The sequence below is a fragment of the Cyrtonyx montezumae genome, unplaced genomic scaffold (genome assembly GCF_038088225.1).
Source record: "Cyrtonyx montezumae isolate F1298 unplaced genomic scaffold, pur_monq_1.0 scaffold_2, whole genome shotgun sequence".
NCBI classification, from domain to species: Eukaryota; Metazoa; Chordata; class Aves; order Galliformes; family Odontophoridae; genus Cyrtonyx; species Cyrtonyx montezumae.
The window spans coordinates 28,723,654-28,743,605 of NW_027071936.1; the positions used below are offsets into that span (position 1 = coordinate 28,723,654).

The 19,952-nt window shown below is 43.1% G+C and overlaps 1 protein-coding gene across 1 annotated transcript; it reads right to left on the minus strand.

The window, feature by feature from the left end:
* Positions 1 to 110: 110 nt before the first annotated feature.
* Positions 111 to 18,750, minus strand: PPEF2 (protein phosphatase with EF-hand domain 2). The gene is made up of 17 exons (XM_065736734.1): positions 18,685 to 18,750; positions 14,832 to 15,015; positions 12,240 to 12,367; positions 11,195 to 11,252; positions 9,903 to 10,078; positions 8,801 to 8,915; positions 8,339 to 8,385; positions 7,719 to 7,885; positions 7,587 to 7,623; positions 7,346 to 7,495; positions 6,241 to 6,576; positions 4,705 to 4,890; positions 3,929 to 4,071; positions 3,127 to 3,233; positions 1,741 to 1,904; positions 1,070 to 1,157; positions 111 to 533 (listed from the first exon to the last, which is right to left on the minus strand). The coding sequence occupies exons 2-17, from the start codon at positions 14,890 to 14,892 to the stop codon at positions 355 to 357; spliced, it is 2,142 nt and encodes a 713-aa protein (XP_065592806.1). The 5' UTR covers positions 14,893 to 15,015; positions 18,685 to 18,750; the 3' UTR covers positions 111 to 354.
* Between the last annotated feature and the right edge of the window lie 1,202 nt (positions 18,751 to 19,952).

Consider the following 19,952-nt stretch of genomic DNA (forward strand, 5'->3'; position numbering starts at 1 on the left):
GAAATACCCTTACTTTAATTTGACTCAACTTGAATAGACTTGTAAAATTTCATGACATGCACTAATGACAGAAGTTAACTTGCATTTCCCTTTGAGCAGGGTCTTTTTATTTATAATGCAGCTCCTTTCAAGATGTAGTAGTAATGGAAGTGCAGCTTATCTATTTTACCATTACCTTCCCAAAATGGATCACAGCTGCTGGCTGCACAGGCCCTGTCTTCAAAGAAGAGCACCAGGGACTGCTTTCCCTCTCCCTGTTTTGTGGCTGCGGGCGTGCTCTGCAGTTAGGTAGGACGCAGTCCTTCTGGCTTGGCAGACAAGGCATTGGATGTGATGATCCACCGCGGGTTGTCACTACTGGGACTGTTTGACGAGGCGGAAGGCTTCCAGGAACTCGTTGAAGTCAATGTTTCCATCCTTATTGAAATCAATGCTGCGAACTAAGTCATTGATGCCATCGTCTGTGAGTTCAATGTTCATGTGGGAGCTGAACAGCTTCCAGGTTTGGTGGAACTCCTCAAATGAGATGAGACCTGTGAGGCAAGAAGGCAAAGCTACCTCAGCACAAGGCTGCCAGCACCTGCTCAGATTCACTGCCTGCTACCCTAGAGGAAGGAAGTGACTTTCAGATGCTGCAACTAAAGTTCCTAGCATGGATAACAATGGATAAAGTACAAAATAAAAGTGGCAGAGACATAAAACAGTGCATGTGAACAAGAGGAAGATTTATCTGTTCTCCTTTCTTAAGTGATATGGTAGAGACAACTGCTCGTGAGCAAATGATAACTCAGAATCCAAAGACTCTGCATTACTATCATTGCTCTCATAACTCTTTTTTTCTGTTGAACTCCTTCAGAAAAAAAAAATCTTAATTCCCTGCCTCAGCTGCACTATTCCTTTGAAATGCCTCGTTTGTAGAAACATGCACCAACATTACAGAAGCTATTGAGGCAGCAACCCTGATGTAGGAAGGAAGAAGATATGTGCCCTACACCATTAAATTAAAATGCCTTAGTAGATACTAAAGGAAGACCAAAGGTAGAATGGAATGGAGTGCAGTACACCTCACCTGAATGATCTCTGTCTATGATCCTGAATATGGTCTCCAGGTTGGATCTGTTTCGATAGATAACTTCCAGCAAGCTCGACTGGATGTGCTGAAAGACAACATGTTGTCATGCTCCTTCTACCATTTTCAACAGCTCTGTACTTCTGCTCTGAGCACTTCCTGCAAATCTTCCCATAATTAAAAATGTTTATGGCTCTTGGGAGTTAGTTAGCTAGAAATGCAGTTTGTATTGTGGATACATTACGGAATGAGTTTGCGATGCCTCAGCCCCCTGTGCAAGTCTGAATTAAAGCACACCAGCAACCTGTCACTTCCAAATGGACTGCTTTCCCAGGCCAGCAGAGTCGAAAGGAACTCAAGCTACAACCATTGCAGTTATTTTTGCTGGGTGCAATCAGGAAAGCTGTGAATCACCGAATGGAATATAGTTTTCCCATTCAGAAGCCTGTATCCAAAACTAGCTCTAGGCTTTTATCTCATTTGTATCACCCATTTCTGCAGTGGAACAAGCACCTCTAGAATACTTCATGCAAGCGCTTTGTTGATTTCATTATGCTTTTGGATTATGCAGGAACCACCTACTCTCCTCCTAGCCTTTCCTGCCATACTTGGCCCCACGCACTGAGATCCTGTGAGCTGCTCTGCTTTGACAGAAGAGGGGGAGCTCTTACCTCTTGGCTCCGCTGCTCCACGGCCAAATCATCAAGCCAAGACCTGTACTCCAGCATGCCATCTGCTGTGCTGCGCACCAGCTGTGGTCTCAGCATCCGCCACGGCAATCCCAGGCGCAACACTGACTCCACCGCTGTCGCCCAGTTGCTCAGCGTGATCCTTCCTGTAAGGAAAAGGGAAAGTCATAGAGACTGCTGAGACCAGTGGCTGAAAACACATGAAGAGTATCACCCCCAGGTGCTATAGGGCCAGGCTAGAAGCCATCCCCATAAGATCCGTTATGCCAAGCTGCAGAACAGTTGACATCAAAGAAAACTCTCAAGGTGCCCTGCTAGCTAGTAGGTTGATAAAGCAGTAACACAGCAAAAGCATTTAATGCTCTCCCTGCCACCAAAGCAAAAAACTTACAACAGCATGCATACCCAGCCTACTGTGCTGCTGACAGCAACAGCTCCATTTCTCCATGGCACCTGTGAGCTCTTCAGTACACATACAGGCCTTACACAGCTGTACAGACATCTGCCTACAGCAGCCACTGCACAGTAGAAGTGTTTTCTGCTCCCTCTAGCCTCAGCTAGTTTTTGACTACTGCAACAAATAAGGGCTGTTAAGCTGCAAACCTCTGAACACTGTGAAATGTGAATACTTCATTACAAATCTGTGGCCTGCATCCAGTGCTTCCTGCAGCTGCTGGCCTGCACAACTACATGAGTAGTTACTCAGTGATCCAGAAACACAGAAAAGCTCCCGGTTTAGTAGCTGCTCTAACAGTTAAACTGGACTTCCATGAACAGTTTCACAGTCAGGGAAGGAAGACTGTTCTGCTGACTGCTGTGTCCCTTTCCCCCAAGGCACATAAAGACAGATCCCCCTCAGCTCCGCTGACTCCTGGCTGGTGCAAAAGCAGCCTGAAGATTATGAACTCACAGGTCTATTTCTAAGACTCTAACAGACATAGCTGGCACAGAAGACATCCCTTAATTTCTTCTTCCCAGAGATTTTAGACTCCAGGATTGTAGAGACTCTAGAGACCACTCATACAAGTGACACATGACAGATTTGTTCCAGGTCATTTTTTCCAATGCTTTCTCAGTACTCCTGTTCCAAAGTGTTCTCCTTGTACCAAGTTTGGAACTGCTACACATAAGGCTCATCACCTCTTGCTTCTCTTCCAGCACCTCCTCATTATAAGGCATTAAAACAGAAGAGAGACTGAATAACAGCACACAGGACCAACACTGGCAAAGTCTTGCAAAGCCTTCTACCTATGACAGTTGCTGACAGCTGTTAAGTGAGGAGTCTCCCAACCAGACATGCACTCAACTTATCCTCTTCCACTCCATCCCACCAGAGAATTAACTCAGTGTCTTGTGGCTCAGGTTTACCTGTATTATCTTTATCATACACCTTGAACGCACTGATGAGGGCAGAGGTGTGAGCAAACAGCTTTTCCCGCAGGGCTCGAAAGGCTGACTCCTCTACTCTGCTGATTCTGAAGGATGCAGAAAAGAAAAGCATCTTAAGGAGGTGCTGTGAAGTGCAAGGGAAGCTGCACATCCCAGTCCTCTGGCCTATCCATGGACTGCCTACACCCTCACACAATGGCACTCCACAGCTACTGCTTCTCTGCAGTGCCCATGACAAGGCACTGAATACCTAGAGCAATATTTCCCACAGCTGAGGCTGTGAATCCCTGCCAAAGCAAAGAAACCATTGCCCTTGCCTATATAAACTGTCAGCAGCTAGTTCAGGTCTAGGGAAAAACAACCTATCCTAGCAACCTTTCCACAGTTGGTGTTCACCTGTTTTTGTTTACATATTTTTGTTTCAGTTGTTCTACCCTGACAGTTACATATGCTTTTAACAGATGTGCAACTTTGTAAAGTAACAAAGGGGAAAGGAACTTCAGGAAGGGTCAAAAGTTAAAACGTGACATTGAGAAGAAAAGCTGGAAAATCAGCAGCCAATAACAAAAAGAGCTGTTTTGACCTTGTAATGCTCCCTCGATTGCTTTCTCCTTGTCCATTGTGAACTTCCCTCAGTAATTTCAGTGCAAAGCCCTCCCTCAGAGCTATGATGAGCACGAAGCTATGAAAGTTCAGCTTTGGAGCCAAACTTTCTCAAAGCTCCCAAAGTTTTCCCTTTGGGAATTTTGAGTTGGTGAATTCTTATCAGCAAAAGCCTTGCCTTTGGGTCATGGTGAGGGTGTGGGCCGTCTTGTTCGCTTGGTACTGAACAAAATGGGGGACCAGGTCTGGCCCCAGCTTCACATAGGCTCCCCTGTTGCTGCCAATCTCATAATAGTTTGAGGCTGAAAATATGGTCAGTACCTAAAGAAAGGTATTTACAGTCAGAACGTACATGCAATATTAAACATATGTAAGTATGAAAACAATGCAGTGATCCCACCTGAAGTCAGCAGATGATGAAAGAAACATATTTCACGTGGAAAGGAAAGAGCGAGGCAAGAGTTCTTCAGGGGTGGTACCAGCCTTGCATCAACCTGACCACATGCTGGGCTTCTGTGGTTTCTCTGCACTCTGCCAGCAAATTTCCACCTTACAGTGCAGTGTGCAGAGCGCCTCAGCTGAGGCCACTGAAGTCACCCGAGATTTCTGAGAGCAAAACTTTGGGGCAGCAGCTTATTAACACCTCTTGCATATTTAATCTTCAGAAACAGTTGCTTTAAGTGCAGGCAATTGCACAAATGAATTCAAGTCATTTCTCACAACACAGGAATGTGCTTTTCCTTTGTAACAGTTCCCCCCACAGAGAAGCTGTCTCAGACTGCCCCAACCTCAGTACTCAGCTGAGAGCATATTTCAGTAACACCTGATATGGCTGCTCAATAATTTCATATATACTTAAAAAAAAAAACAACAGACACTGGAAGAAATAGAGAACAGAGACAAGCCTCCTCAAACACTACAGCAGGAGGATTGCTCCACCACATCCTCACCAACCTTCCTGTTGTGACAGAACTCATAGCCCTCTTGCTTGCACTCATGGGAGCGGATGAGGAACTGCAGGTTGTACTTCTCAAGGATCTTCCTCGTCACATCAGGCCCAAAGTAGCAGCCACCACCTCGCACTGTATTTTCTCTGCAGCCCTCCTGAGGCATGGGGTCACTCCAGAGAATGTCTAAAATCTGAAACAGAATAGTTCACTGAATGATGTGTACCCATTGAGATTTACTTAGCAAATAAAGCACCATCTCTGCACCCCTGCTGGGACCACTGCTGCTACCGTAGCGCAGAGATGTTTCCTGAATCACAGCTGAACTTCCATATTGCTCTGCGGGACTGTCACAGCCCTGACCCACCAGAGAAGTAACACTGCTGTTAGCCCAGAACTACAACTACACCCAAAGCACCTGAGGAAGAGTGGTGTCCATGAATCAGGCCTGATACAAGCTTTTTCCCTTTGCTTATGCTGGATTTTAGAGACTCTTTTCTGTCTTCCTGCATCCCAGAACATGTCCCAGGGCAAGTACACCCAGCAGATCCCTGGACCAAGAGAGGGCTTAGTACTAAACTCCTTTGCACACCAGTCTGGATGTTCAGCAGCCTCCACTACTGTAAGTGCTGACTCAGTAGCCACTATGCGGATTAAAGTTTAATCTCTTTAACCCTGACCTCAATATACAGCTTTACGCTGATAAGGTGTGTGATGCCAGGATATCATATGCAATGTGTGGTGAGGAAGATGGTTTCACAGCACATAGAAGAGTCTCCCAAACAGACTGGTCCAACAGGAAGAGGAAATCAAGTTCCCAGGCACTGAGAGCAACCTCCTCACAGTACAGCTCGGATAAAACCAGACGATCAGTCTGCTCTTAGTACACAAGATCACAACTCCCTTGTCACAGCAAACAACACACTCACTCAGTAGCTACAGCGCTGACCTCAAATATCCTGTGCGCACATTGCAAATGACATAAACACTGGGCTCTACAGCCAGTCTTGCTTATTATTTATCTCCTCTGCAGTGAATCACAAAATCCTGTCACCCCACTCTATGCTCGAACAGTTTTACACAACAAGGGAGTGCTGTGCTGAGGACAAATGCTGGAACAGGCACAGAGCCTGGAGTGCAGAAAGCCAAAAACACAGTGAAGAGCCTGATGTGCAAGGCTAGGAGAAAGGCAATGGCAAAACAGCAGGTAGCACCACTCACAGCCTGCATTCTTCTACAGGAGTCACGTACAGCTCTTCACTTGCTAGTGATTCACGCCAAAGGACGGGCTGGACATAGCACACCATGTCCCCAGGGAGCAGACAACAGAGCAGTTGGTCAAAAAACAGCAGAAAATCGATTAGCTCCTCTGATGGCACTTCAGCACTGACTTGCTCCTTAGCTCCACTTTGCAGATCAGCAAAAATCTTTTTGCAGAGAGATCTGAGCTCTGACCCACACATTTTCTAGCAATATTCCTCAAAGGAACAGTGAACAAAGCTGTGGAAGGCACCAAAAGCAGAGCCCTGCTTATACCGCTTACCTGCTTCCACTCCTCTTGGCGAGTCCAGCACGGCCCATTCAGGTCTGTTAAGGAGACCAAACTGGAGCAAGTGAGCTCCTCTTCCTCTGAATCACTGATGTCCACCAACTTGCGGCACCACTCGATTTGCTCTTGTACTGTTTGCCGGACCCACCTGGAGAACTCCAGCCTGTTGGCCATGCTGGGAGCCTGGGCTGGTCGAGGCTGTGAGGGTAAGCCAGGTATTGTCTCACTCCCTGCTGGATCAGGCTCTGCTTGGCTCTCTCCATTTATCTCCTTTATTTCCACATTTCTGTTTGACTCTTTTCTCTTCTTCCCTCTCAATACAGAAATGAACTGAAAGAGGCAGGAGAGAAAGCATAGAGTCAAATGGCTTGGAAAGCTGGATCTCTAGCTCTAACATCTTCTACTGTCAATCTGTTGAGTGACCCAGGCCACTAAGCCTCAGGTGACTTTACTGCTGTGAAATGGTGATTCATTGTAGGTTACTAGTGCCACTTGTACAGCTGGGGCCACGAACACAACCTGAATACAGATTCATCTCTTCTTCACTGAATTCATGCTGCTCAGACGTTTTACAAAAGATAGATTGCATAGAGTTAATCTGCACTTGGAACAAAGCCGCAGAATTAGGGGAAGACTAATGACTAATGCAAGTGCTTGTCATATTTAGAGAAGGGAAGTAGTATTTTCTCAACTAGCATGTTTGGCACAGATAAATGACTTCTCACAATCCCTCTAGAAATACAGTGTTCAGAAAAAGGAAACAAAAAAGGCTAAAACTATGGAATGACAAGATCCTGTCACTGCTGTTATTACTGTCAACATCAGCACATCCATGTAACTATGTAATTGTCTGTTCACCTGACTACAATACTCTCAGCTTCCACAAGTCAATAACATTTCTTCCCTTTACGTCTTCTGCACACACTGTATTAAACAAAATCAGTGCCTTCTGAGACTGTATCCAAACACACTTTTTGACTACAAAAACTGTCCTTTACATTTCTCTTGTCAGCAGCCAAGCTGGTATGCAGGTGTAAGCTCTCCAACCACAAATCAGCAACACAGATTTCTCTTGCAACATCCAGGAAATAAAACCTACTTTGTTCCTTTGAATTTTCTCAAGCATGTCCAGATCAGTAGTATCAGAGACACCCCCGTGTATAACAAGGACTTTCTGATCAATCAGAGTGGCCAGAGGTAGCCAGCAGAATACATTCTGAATCATCTTTAAGATTTTCTTCCCATGTGTCTAGGAGGACAGGACAGAAAGAAAAAGATGAAGCATCAGGCCTTCAAAGTCCACATCTCACATGCTGCAGACAACATTACCACATGCCTACCTTGTATTTCTGCATTACTTCCTTGGTGAAACCATACCTAGGAACAGGAGAACAGAAGCTGAGTAAGATTTTGCAGTGACAATTTGAAGTTTCAGCCCACAAGGAACCCATCAGCCTACAAGGAACCCATACCGTAAGTTGACCATGTGGTCTTCATGGTTCCCACGATTGAGATGAACCTCTTTTGGATATATCAAGAGAAAGGTGAAAAGGATGATGAGGATCTCAAGGGACTGTTTGCCCCTATCTACAAAGTCCCCATTGAACACATAGGACTTGGAAGGAGAAGGAAGGCCATTCTGTAAAAGTAAGGAGAGGTACTATGTTACAAGAGAGGTTTCTCCATGACCTTCATATGTCTTCCCACCAGCTGCACACCCTCTCACTCCTATCCCAAGTTACCATAAAGAATAGATCCTAACTTATTTTTTATCTTCTAGTCTCCCAGTGGCAAATGCACTGAAAAGTGAAAACAGAGAGTCAGAAGGCAGTGCCATTGGTATTAGGACTTTAAAAAATAAATATAATAATAATAAAATACCTTCACTGGCCCTTCCCAAATGTATGCGTATATCCCAATAGTTCCTAGAGATTTAAAATCAGTGAAGAAATAAGCTTTCGCTTTGTAAAGCCATTTAAACTGACCTGGAGAACTACACTGTAAGGGCCCAATTTGCAAATGTTTCTCTGCATGACCCATGTGATATCTCTCAACATGTCTGGCCGGTCTCTTCCTCACCAAAGGTGCTTACCTTATAAAATATGAGGAACAAGTCATCCAGCTGGCCATGCAAGTCCCCTAACAGGCACAAAAAGACAAGTCACAGTGTGTTTAATTTATAGGGAGTTATTGGTATATTTTTCAGTTAAAGTATTTCCTCTATAAATTAATGGCCAGTAAAATACTCTAGGAAGTTCAAGGTTTGGCATGAGGTTCAAGGTTACTGTTGCAATCCAAGCTGAAACCAAGCCATAGCAGAGGCTTGCTGCTTAAAAGGTTCATGCAAGTCTAGGCTGCAGATCAAATACAGCATGGTAGGGTAAACCCAGATAGGTCAGAGAAAGCTCCAGCTGCCCCTCAACACAGTACACATTTTACATGCAGACTGCATTTATGTTCTATCGTCATATAGTACCAATTCATATGTTTTCCATCCCTTCCACCTAAGCATTCTCCCCCAAAGACTGTGCAGTGCTTTCCCACTCAGACGTACCACACACGGTGACCTCCTCACTATAGCAGGTGGAGACGTGACTGATGTTTGGCAACTGCTTGAGGTGCTTCCTGGTCTCATGTAGAAGGTTTAAGACATAGCGAGCGTGGAGCTGCTACTAGGAGAAAGCGAAGGAATTAAAGCAGGAAATCAGAGACTTCCAAGCAGCAATGCAGCTGTCTGCAAAGGCCCAGAGGGCCCTCTGCAATAGCCTGGATGGGAGACTCACACAACCTCCACTGTGATGACAGTCACAGCTTGCAAACAAGACAACACAAGTACCAGGCAAAAGCAGCTCCACCTTGGCCTCAGGAAAGGTGGCAACAACACCCAAAAGCCCTCACACCCTGTCATCAATGCTAGGCAGCACCATCCCCTGCAGCAGCAGAAATTCCAGACCAGTATCACAGGTAAGAAGCTACTATCTTCTACATTTTTCTTTGCTTTCATTACGTCAAGCCAGTTTTTGAACTGCCATGTGATCTGCACAAGTATGTTTGCTCGAGGCCACTGAAAAAGCAGTTAACAGGCTCTAGAGACTTTGTGTTAGAAGTCCTGCTATGTTTGGGTAAGGGATGCTTTGAAACATTTTGCTGTTCAGCACGTTGTCTGATGGATGGAAGCAGAGCACTGCAATAATACAAGGATTTATGTAGTTCAGATTGATGAATTGATACTGGACTTTTTTTTTCTCCATTTCAAGTATATTTTTTCCCATGAATCAAATATGCACAGCAAAATCAATTTTTATAAATTCTTTCCACCTGGGCCATCCTATACATTTTTACAAATAAAAGCACTGCAACCAAAAGAATGAGAAAATGTTCCAATGTGGACTACTGTGGGGTTTCTTAAAAATGAAGCTGAAGTTTAATACTGGCACATACCTACAAAGATTTTGCAGTTTGTTAGAACTACGTTTTCTGACAGGAAAAAAAGTTGCTCTGTAAAATACCTACCAGATCATTTCTACCCCTTGGCTTAACCACCTGCCAGCTGCTCATGTTCAAATGAGTCTAGCTGCTGGGAAGTCCAGACACAAATCAGCTGTCCACACCTCTGTATGTAAAAGGGGAAGTGTGGTTCCTTTCTGCATCCTTACTTGTTTTTGTTGGAAAGCTTCCAGCAAGGCAGTTGCATGGTCAGGAAGGAGTGGAAAAGAGAGGTGGGGTCCAGTGTAGGAGTCTGGCACCTGCAGGGATTCGTAGTCGCAGTACTTCTCCAGTTCTGCCTCTTTGAAGCTTTCTCCACTTATGAACATGCGACTGATAAAATCCCCTGGATGGCAGATTGGTTGGTTTGATTGTTTATTTAAAAAGATAGAGAAGAGAAAAAGTTAATTTGGCTCAATCCACCGTCCTTGTATTTCGATAAAGACAAGCTGTTGCTCAGGCTAGAGCAGCAGCAGGAGCTAGCTCCTGGTCTGACACAACTACAGATTTTGTGGTGAGAAAGAGGCTACAGGGTCGAGATTCAGTCAGTGTGCTGTGCATCAAACCATGCTGGCAGCTACACCAGTTTCTACAAAAACGTGGGTACTGGTTGCCATGGTTCAGTGAAGTGTTATTTTCAATGACAAGCACAACAGTATAACGCGGAACTGTTTCATATGTGACACTGCTTTTCTAAGCCTACACCCACTCACATGCTCAGTATTGTCCCAAATTTATATAAATATATATTCTTTTTCATTGCCATAAGATGTCACATCCCGTATCAAGCACCAGGGCATTATTGTGCTATTTTGCAAAGACACTGAAAAAATACGCTCCTTCCTTGACAGGGCTTTGCTTTTAAATATATTGTGTGGCTATTAGAAAACAGGGTGCCAACGTGAAAGGAAGGAATGAGCTCTTTGGCAGGTTATGGTCAGCAATGTAAATAGCTAATTCTGACATGTCACCATTAGATTTCAGACCTAAGTTCATTAGCAAGTTCCTAGCACTAGGAAATAATATGTAATGCTCGCTGCAGATTCAGAAATAGACTGTATTGGTTGCAGCACCACTTCTTTCCCCAGACAATAAGTGAGAGACTGAATGTAAGTAATGTAGATACTCTGGAGCACAGTTCCCTAGATACAGATTCTCTGTACCTTCAGAAATGGATTCTGCAAAGTGCTGGCAACCAGGGACCACTTATAAAAGGCAGATTTCTAATACTGTTCTTAGAAAACGTACTGAGGTTTTATTCCCCCTTCCAGCTCTTAATGAGTAGGAATTGCTCTACATCCCTTGCACAGCTCTGACAGCCTCCATGTAATTCACTCTATGCAGTTTCCTGATGCCTTGCCCTCCCCTCGCTACTCTGAAGGGCCAGCACTGGACAACAAATACAGGGTGCAACCCTCTGAGCTGCTGGTTCCCCATCTCCAAAAGGCACATACAAGCTTACTTTCTTTACTGCTGCTTGGTGTGAAGTTGTCCATGAGGTAACTGAAGAAGTTGTGAAGCTGCAAGAAGAAAGAAAGCCCATCATCATTCACTCTGGAATATCCCCAGCACTCACTGGAAATTCTGCAGAGTGGCAAGTTAACATTATCTCCTTTCTACAAATATCATCCTTGCCCTTCTCATGTTGTCTGGCACGTACGACAAATCAAGCTATACCTATTCTGTATTGTTTTTCTTGTAATGAAGTGGAAGTAGTGAAGGGTGAAGGGAACGGCTGAAGGGAAAGCTACATGGAAGAACACCCCTAAGCCCTCTCTCTGCTTGGCAGAAAGGCCAAGAATATTAAGCAAAGTTAAACCAAAGCAATGCAATGAAGATTGCCTTTCGCATTCAGGCTCAGAAAATGGCTTATGATTTTAAATTCTCTTTAGGTCTTTGATTCAAACCCCATTTCTTAGGGTTATATCACGTAACCAGACAGGAAGTCTTTAGGTAAAAAAGAGGCAGAAAGCTCAGCCCTGAAGCACTTGCAGGGCTACCAGCCAGCAGCCAGAAACAAGAGGCACAGCCAGCATCTTCTTCGCTGAGAATTCAGAGAGGGGGCCCTGCCTACTGTAATGTCTAATAACAGCAGGTCAGGAATGTTCTCTAAGAGGGAAGAGAGAATAAGCTCCATAGGAGACAGAGTTCACTAAATAAAAACAAAAAACAAACAAATAAAACTCCATACCCGTAAATAACAACCCCCTCTAAATTTAATACAAAGTTGTGAAATGCTCGACACGTGGATATTACTCTGCTTCCCTAATACATGAAGTTCTTTCCTCCCTAGACTGCTCCATTCACCTCTAGCTGCTTTTACAGCAGCAGTCCCTGCAGATCCTCAGAAAAATGTTTTTCTCTCTCCATCCATGGGTTACGATATCCTACATGTTGCATACTTACACAGGAAGAAGCTGCTTGTTTCTGCCTTAAAATAGTTGGCCATTGGCTCATTCTCATGGCGAGAGGACTTTCCCCACGTACTCCTTTCCTTAGCACCTTACCTTAATCTGATCCTGCTCACAGGCGTACTCAATGGATTGAAAGATTCTCCAAGTGCACCGTCGGCGCATTTCCAGGCGAGCGACGTAGCGCCGGTACCATCTTTGGATCAGAACAGCTGCCTTGAAAGCTACAGAACAAAGTCAGAACCAACCCGCTGAGCTTCAGTGGCTGGACCAGCTGAGATAACCCTGCTATGCTCCTTTCCTGATCCTCACAACTGAAGAGGGACCTGTCTTTTCCAGGAGCAAGTTTTCAGAAAAGGCGTTCTGATGCCTAAACATTAAGCACAACAGAATACCCACATCTTTTCACTCTGTTTCAAAAGGTGATCTCACCTCACCCAACCAGATACCTCTGAAGTGCTCCTAACTATTGCTGTCAGCTCTTCACCACCGATGTTAACAATCTATTGTTGCCAGCACATCTAAATACATTCTTCAGTGTTAATAGATAGATGAATAGACAATCCCTTTCCAGAAACTTAAAACTACAGGTTTTATCTTCCTTCAAGACAAATAAATACCTCAGCTTCTGCAGTTCTGGTCAAACTTCAAAATGATCTGTGTTCATGTATTGTTATCTTGGAGTAAAATAAAGAGAAAGGAGAAAACCAGCTCTTCATCTGCTTAATGACACAGAAGGAACGAAAGGTCAGGGGTTTCCAAGTGGTTTCATGGTTCAGTCCACAGCCAGCAGTGGCACCAGGCTCTTCCCTCCAAATGATGGCTTCAACTTGGTGTTTAAAACATAATTTCTCTGCATTTCTCCAATTCCAGCAGTTTTCTTTAAGAGATCATTTCAGATGGGGTGTGTGTTTTAAAGCAAAGCACATTAGTACAATTTCCCATTCACTTCTCCAAGTTCTGCAGTATTACATTACGTATCTGTAGGAACACTTATATCCACCTTAGCTGGTCTTGTCTCTATTTGGACTGCCTAGTTACTTTACATCACTACTTGACATCTCTTTTTATCAGGCTCTGTGTCCCTTTTTGTTCACATCTAGGACCCTGCATTTAAAGTATTTCCTGTTAGGAAAAGAGCTTCTTTGTATCAGCTTCAGCTAGGGACAACTGCTCTGCCTAGAGGCTGGCCCCAGAATCAAATGAGGTCTACAGTTAGCACTGTTGCAGAAGCTTGTATTCTCTTGGCATGTGGTCTGTGAACACTGCTGTGTTCACCAGAACAGGAAGAGCAATGGGGTGCACTGAGTGGAAAACCTTGATTGAAACCGCTCAGCCTTGCCCCAAAGGCTGCTAAGTTCTGGCAAGAGACAGAGGCAATACAGTCAGTTAATTATCTTGTATTAATTGTGCAAACCTTCTGTGTACTTCAGTATGAAACACTGCTTGACCTTTACCTGACGGCTTGTATGTCAAATACAAGAATCCTTCTAATTTATGCTACTGTAAAACCACAAGGAGATGCAAAGAGAAGAGCTGTTTCTGTTGAGCAGATGAGGAACCGAGTCACTGTGTAGGCATGGACAAGGAAGTAAGATTTGGTTAGCCTAAATTCAAAAATAACTCATGTCAGTCTTTACCTGGGCTGAAAAAGTGCCTTCAGATCTGCAGGGCTCTGAGCAAATGAAAAAAAAAAGGCTTTTTTTTTTTCCCCTGCAGCTTGCTCCAATGCTACCTTTTCAAGCTTCCATTAGAATGGCCTCCACGCTAGCCTTACTCTCTCTACAGCAATTTGGCTAGCATGCAGCCAGAACCATAGTCACAATCACTCTAAAATAACTAACTTCTAAATATGTTGCATTCCTCTAACATGGGATACAACATCCAAGTACTGCAGCAACAGTCAGACGTACTTCATGTGAATCCCAAGCAGAAAATGGTAGTTATCATTCCACACGTATAACAGAAAACGAGATCCTTTGAAATGTTAAAACCTATTTTATGAGGATCCAAGCAGTAAACTGAATCATATTTCATCTTTAAGCTGAAAAGCATGCCAAAGAGGCAGCACTCGAACTCAACTATGCCTGTTCAAGCTAGCACTATAGTTCACAAATCAGCTGTCAACAAATGCTGTCTTCTTTCTCTGAAACCATACAGAACCAAAGCAATTGTGTCCCAGAATCATCTTGCCAAGTCTCCTGCATGGCAAGTGCCAGTAGAGTATGATTTCTTTAGGAGACACTGCAGAAATACAGGCAGATAGTTAGAGCTAATATTTCTGCTTTATCTGTCCTGCACCCCTAACATCTTTAAACAGAAGATCTGCCAGAAGCAGAAGCAGCAGCATGCTGTCATCTATCACCCTGACAGCTCATGAGGTTACAACACACGCACATTAGCCAGAAACTCTTAAGTTTGTTTGATGTCAGTTCCAGCAGAACTGCTTTTTGCTGCTTCCCTTTCAGTCAGATTTGGGTTCACTATCCAAACAGCTGGTATTTTCTCAAACCTAGTGTGGGTCTTTGCACAAAATTCCTCATCATAGGACACATCTGAAAGACAGAAACTCCCCTCAGAACTACTAAGAAAAATGAGTAATCTGGAAAAGAAGCACATCCACCACAACCTCCCAGCAGCATGTGCAAGAGCAGAGAGGAAAAGGTTACATTTCAAAGAATCACTCACCATTTTCAGACTTCTGTAGAGAGTACTTGTAGTTGGCATTTACAGAACTACCGGATCCCATGCTTTCCAACCGGTACTCTTAGAATGCCACAGACTGGCTCAGTATCACCAAAGCCACACAAGAGGTGCAGGAAAGCATCTGATCAGAATCCAAACTGCTGCAGCATGTCCCACAGTGCTGAGTCTATAATTAAATATATTAACACTTATTAAGATCCACAAGCCGATGTCCTGTCTTGAGCCCACGTACCTTTTCTGCTAACAGGTGTTTCCAGCTACTCTGTTGTCTTTTAGACCATCTGACATGAGGATTCCTGTCTTAAATTTCAATCCTGTTTCAAATTTCAATTCAGCTGTATGAATAGGAGTAATTCCAGGACCTTTCATATACTACGTATCTAGTTACTGTAATTGTTCAGTAGATACATAAATCAAGCATTTGCGGATTCATACAATACTCCACATGTTTAATTTTAGGCTCCTGAACTCTTAGCAACGTGGCTATCTTTGACGTGAACCTCCATTTCAGATGCTACCAAAAAATAAGCAAGATTGAGCTCTGAGAACAGACATCAGCTCCAGATCCTAATGCTACCTCTTCCCTCTCTCACACACAGCTACAGCACCTGGATAAGGCAAAGAGTGCTAAAATCCTCCATGGTTGCATACTGGAGGCATTCGTACAGTGCATGGAAAAGAAGTTAGGCTTTTTGATACTGATCTGGAAGCATCAAGGTAATTAAGTTGATTTGGCAACACTTCAGTATCTGCAAATATTCATGTGTAAATCTGTCTGTGAAGGATAACTCTCATTATGAGGGATGAACACACATGGTATTTAAATCTATTTGCAGTTCCACAGCATGAGGGGAGATAAGTCTGAAATAACAATTAGCTATCATAAGGAAATAATCAGCTTTGTTAAATAAACACTGCTTTTCTTCACCTCATGGATCTGCCTGAGTGTGGGGGTGCATGCTGCCATCAACTGCTCAGATCCTGGCCAGCATCAAAGAACAGAATCACCTTAATCAATGCTAGGTCTGGTGCTAACAGGAGACCACATCTCAAAGGCTTCTGAAAGAAAGGTCAGAGCAGTACGACTGCAGAGGCCCTTCTTCTCAATAGAGGAGAGAAAATCCTTCCTCCTTTTCTCATTCCCGCAGCCCTTTTGCCTACGTCATTCTCTTTTTATCTAGCCCACATCTTTCCTCTCAAAATAGCTACAGATCGGCAGAAACACTAATTGAAGGAACATATCCGGTGTTGTGTAAGGTACATGGTGCACTCTGCTCAGGGAGATGATCCATACCGAACTAGATGTCAGCACACAAAGTTTCTAGATGGATAAAATGCTGAAGTTCTCTGTCCTGCCCAGAATGCTGAACTGCACAATGGCATCTTCATGCTGTACAGATGATGCAACAGGAGAATACTTTACAGTGTTCCTCACAAAATACCACTCACTCTGCTTTTACTCTAACACCGTTACTTATTATCAGTGCCACAAATGGCCTGAAATCACTGCAAATTATGCCCAAAACCAGATTTTCAAGCTCAGAATTTCTATGTGTAGACTTAGAATTCCAATATGGGAATTCAAACAAAAATGTCTTCCCAAAGAGACACGTGAAAATTTCAACAATTATGAGCTATCCAGAGAAGCAACAATGTGAATGATTCATTCTAGAAACAGGTATCTCCAACATCTCCACTCACTGCATTCTGGTATATGTGACAGAGCAGTCTGAAACAGCACAGCACGGCTCCCTTTCAGATGAAATGACACCAGAGGACACACTCTGGCTGCTAAATGGGAGCAATTAGTTCACAGGAACCGATTCAGGCCAGTTCCAAGTAAAAGCCCTGAAACACAGATAGTGTGGCCAACTGTTCTTCTGCAGTGCATGTCAACACAACCCGTGTGTCCAGCTGCATCTCAGGAACCTGACACTACCAGCCTCAAAGGAAGAATGGATGCTTTAAAGATAACTTTAAAAATACCAGCATGAGAAAAATTGCTTTTTCAGCATCTAGAACACTGATTGTGAGATCAATTTTTAAAGAAAAGAACATGCTTTAAATAAGTATTCAAGTACAGCAATAGGCACCTACAGTGTGTTTAGGGGTACTGCCTATCTGTTTTGATCAAATATGACCTTGGATTTGAGATCACTTTTGGAGATGCAAAATAAAATTCTTCCTCATTTTCCCCCTTCCCAGCAAAAGAAGATGACCAACTCAACCATTTTCTATTTGCACAGCCCGACTTTAAGAATGAGTTCCCAACAGAGGGATGATAAAGAATTAGAAGGACCTACAGAGTTCTCCTACCTACTTCTCTTATTTATTTAAAAGGTCTCTCTCAAGCAATTCCTGGAGCCAACAACTTTTTTACTTCATTGCTTCCGATTCTTCTGAGTGCCCCAACCTGAGCAAAGGGGCAATAAATCAGAGAACCTAAAGTTTCAAGGGTGGGAGGAGCGAGGAAGAAATGGAGCCACCCCAAATGCTCAGCACCTCTGATCCTTTCTCATCCACCCCACGGTGAAATACATGCCTCTCCTAACTAAAAACCCATTTCAAAGAAAAGGCAGCCTGTAAAATGCAGTCTGAAAAACCCAGTGACGGTAGCATTGCTTCAAATATAAACTCAATGTAAATCTGAGATAAAACGATGCATGTTTGAAACAACTGGCTCTCTTCTCCTCTTGTCTCATTCTTCCCATTGTTCCCCTCCTGCAGAGATACTGAGATTTTCTCTGTTGCACTCAGAAGTTCTGAAACAAGCTTTCTGCATTTCTTTTGAGAAGCTGCAATACATTCTGATGCTTTCAGCTTGTGATTCTCCCCAGGGATGCAGTGCTGCATTGAGCATCCTCTAGCAAATGTATGCTAAGTAAAGCAGGTGACGAACCCTCATGTATGCACTTATTCCAGGACACTACTAAAATGCCACCAAAAAAAAGCATGGACTGAAGGAGCTGCACGTTGACATAGACAACTAATGGAACAGCAAAGCTCAGTGCCTCAGCAGAAGATCAGATGTGAAGAGGTGAGGCACATTCCCTGTTCACCAGAGTTAACACTGGAAAGGCAAAAGAAAAATCTAGCAGCCATACTCCACATCCATTTCCCAAGCCATGAGATATTATATTTGATTTTGCAACACAGGCTGCTGACTTGCTTAATACTACCCTATGATACAATAACACATAAAAGCTAATGAAGGAAAACTTGCATAAGTCCATACATCTCATTTAAAGAAAGAAACTACAAAAACAAAGAACCCCACAAACAAACAAAACATGCAAACAAATTATGGTCCAAAACAGCAGCAACAAAAGCCTAAATAAATTTCTGGATTTATTGCAAATATTAATTTAATCACCTCAAAGCCAAAGTGAGCAGTGTCATTTTGAATCAAATTCTATGTACTGTAACATCACTGGGTTTGTCCAGATCACAAATGCATGCAGAATTTGGGTCTCCACCCTCATGAATCAAAAGCTTCCTGGTAAGGAGCAACAGGCTGCTCCAGCACGTGGAACTAATGTCAAAGCAGCACACTTACTAAGATAACACATTTTCCATATCACATGTACAACTGAGTCCCTGCTAGTACATTTTACAGACATTTGGACAACTGAGGGAAGAGATTAACAGAATCTGGAAGGCAATGAGAAGATAAAGTGCACTCACTGAGAGTTTATTAGGAAGAAAACAGTGAAAGAGAGATGTGAGAGTGGAACAAAATTTAAGTTCCACTAGCAGAAAAACAACAACATGACACTTAAAGTCACCAACAAAGTAAATAAAGTCAAATGATTTTCACAAGAATAAAAACATTCACTAGCATGAGAGAAAGTGATGATCCCTCCTTTCTCTCCTAGATTAAATACTCACGTCCCACGTGTACATCTTGGAACTGCTCGTAGCTGGAAACAAAATGGTGAAACTTGGTTTATTTTATACATGCACTGAACTCTGCACCTGCACAGTTACAGCAGTGACAAAAAAGGAGAACTGAGAAAAGTCCCAACTATAGATTTATGCACCTTGACATTTCAGAAAAGGACATTTCACCTCAAACTACGGGTGCCAAGTGACTACTTCTGAACACAGAACACTGTTACAGAGTAAAGAAAAATACAACTTACCTTGCCACCAATTGCTAGCTTAAGGACTTAGTAAAATACACACAAAAGAAGCTTGCTCTCCAGTTTTTTTTCCTTCTGCTTATATAATCACCATTCAATAACAAAGTGATCAATAATCTCTGACTTTCTCAACTGCAGACTCAGAAACTCCTCGGAGATCTAAATAATGAAGTAAGATGTGCCCTTACGTATGCAGCAGAAACTGTCATTGCCTTCAAGAGCTGCAGAATAAAACACATGTGCTGTACTGCAGGGAGTGCAGATCCTTCGATTTATTTACTGCACAGTAGTTCTGAGCAGCCTTAAGAACCTTCTCCCATGTGATGCTTAAGAAAGGTTACAGGTCTGAAACGGATTAGGATTAACTGGGGAGGATTAGGAATGAGAAAGACGGTAGGTTGGCTTCTCTCATCTTAAAGAATGAGCACTTACACACTTTCAAGATGCCTTTTGTTCAATGCAAATTTCTCAAAGAAAAAGAAATAAACATTTCACCTGTTCTCCACACTGAGATGAAAAGACTTTGGGGCTTTATAACCAAGGAGTCTGGGCTGCAGAAACAAAAAAACAGAGGAAGCAAGGGTACTGTAACCTCTTAGTTTTCATTAATTAAATATCAATTCTGTCACAAAGCTGGGCTTGAGAAAGCAGAAAAGCTTTTACTTCCCATTCTCTAAAAACAGCACACAAAGCAGATGAAACGTCAGACAAGGATGAGCAGTGAGCATTTCAATAACTATAAATGATACTTTTTTTTCTTAAATAACAAACCAATCAGATCTCACAAAGAATCCAAACCCTCCAGAAATAACCAGTGCTACATTTAATGCTTTCTTACATAGCCACCAGCTTAAAACAAACAAACAAACAACAAACTATTAAATAAAAACCTGTCTCTGCATTTTTCAGATTTCACTTCTTACAAAGAGGATCCACAAACATTTCATAGGTTAAATCATCT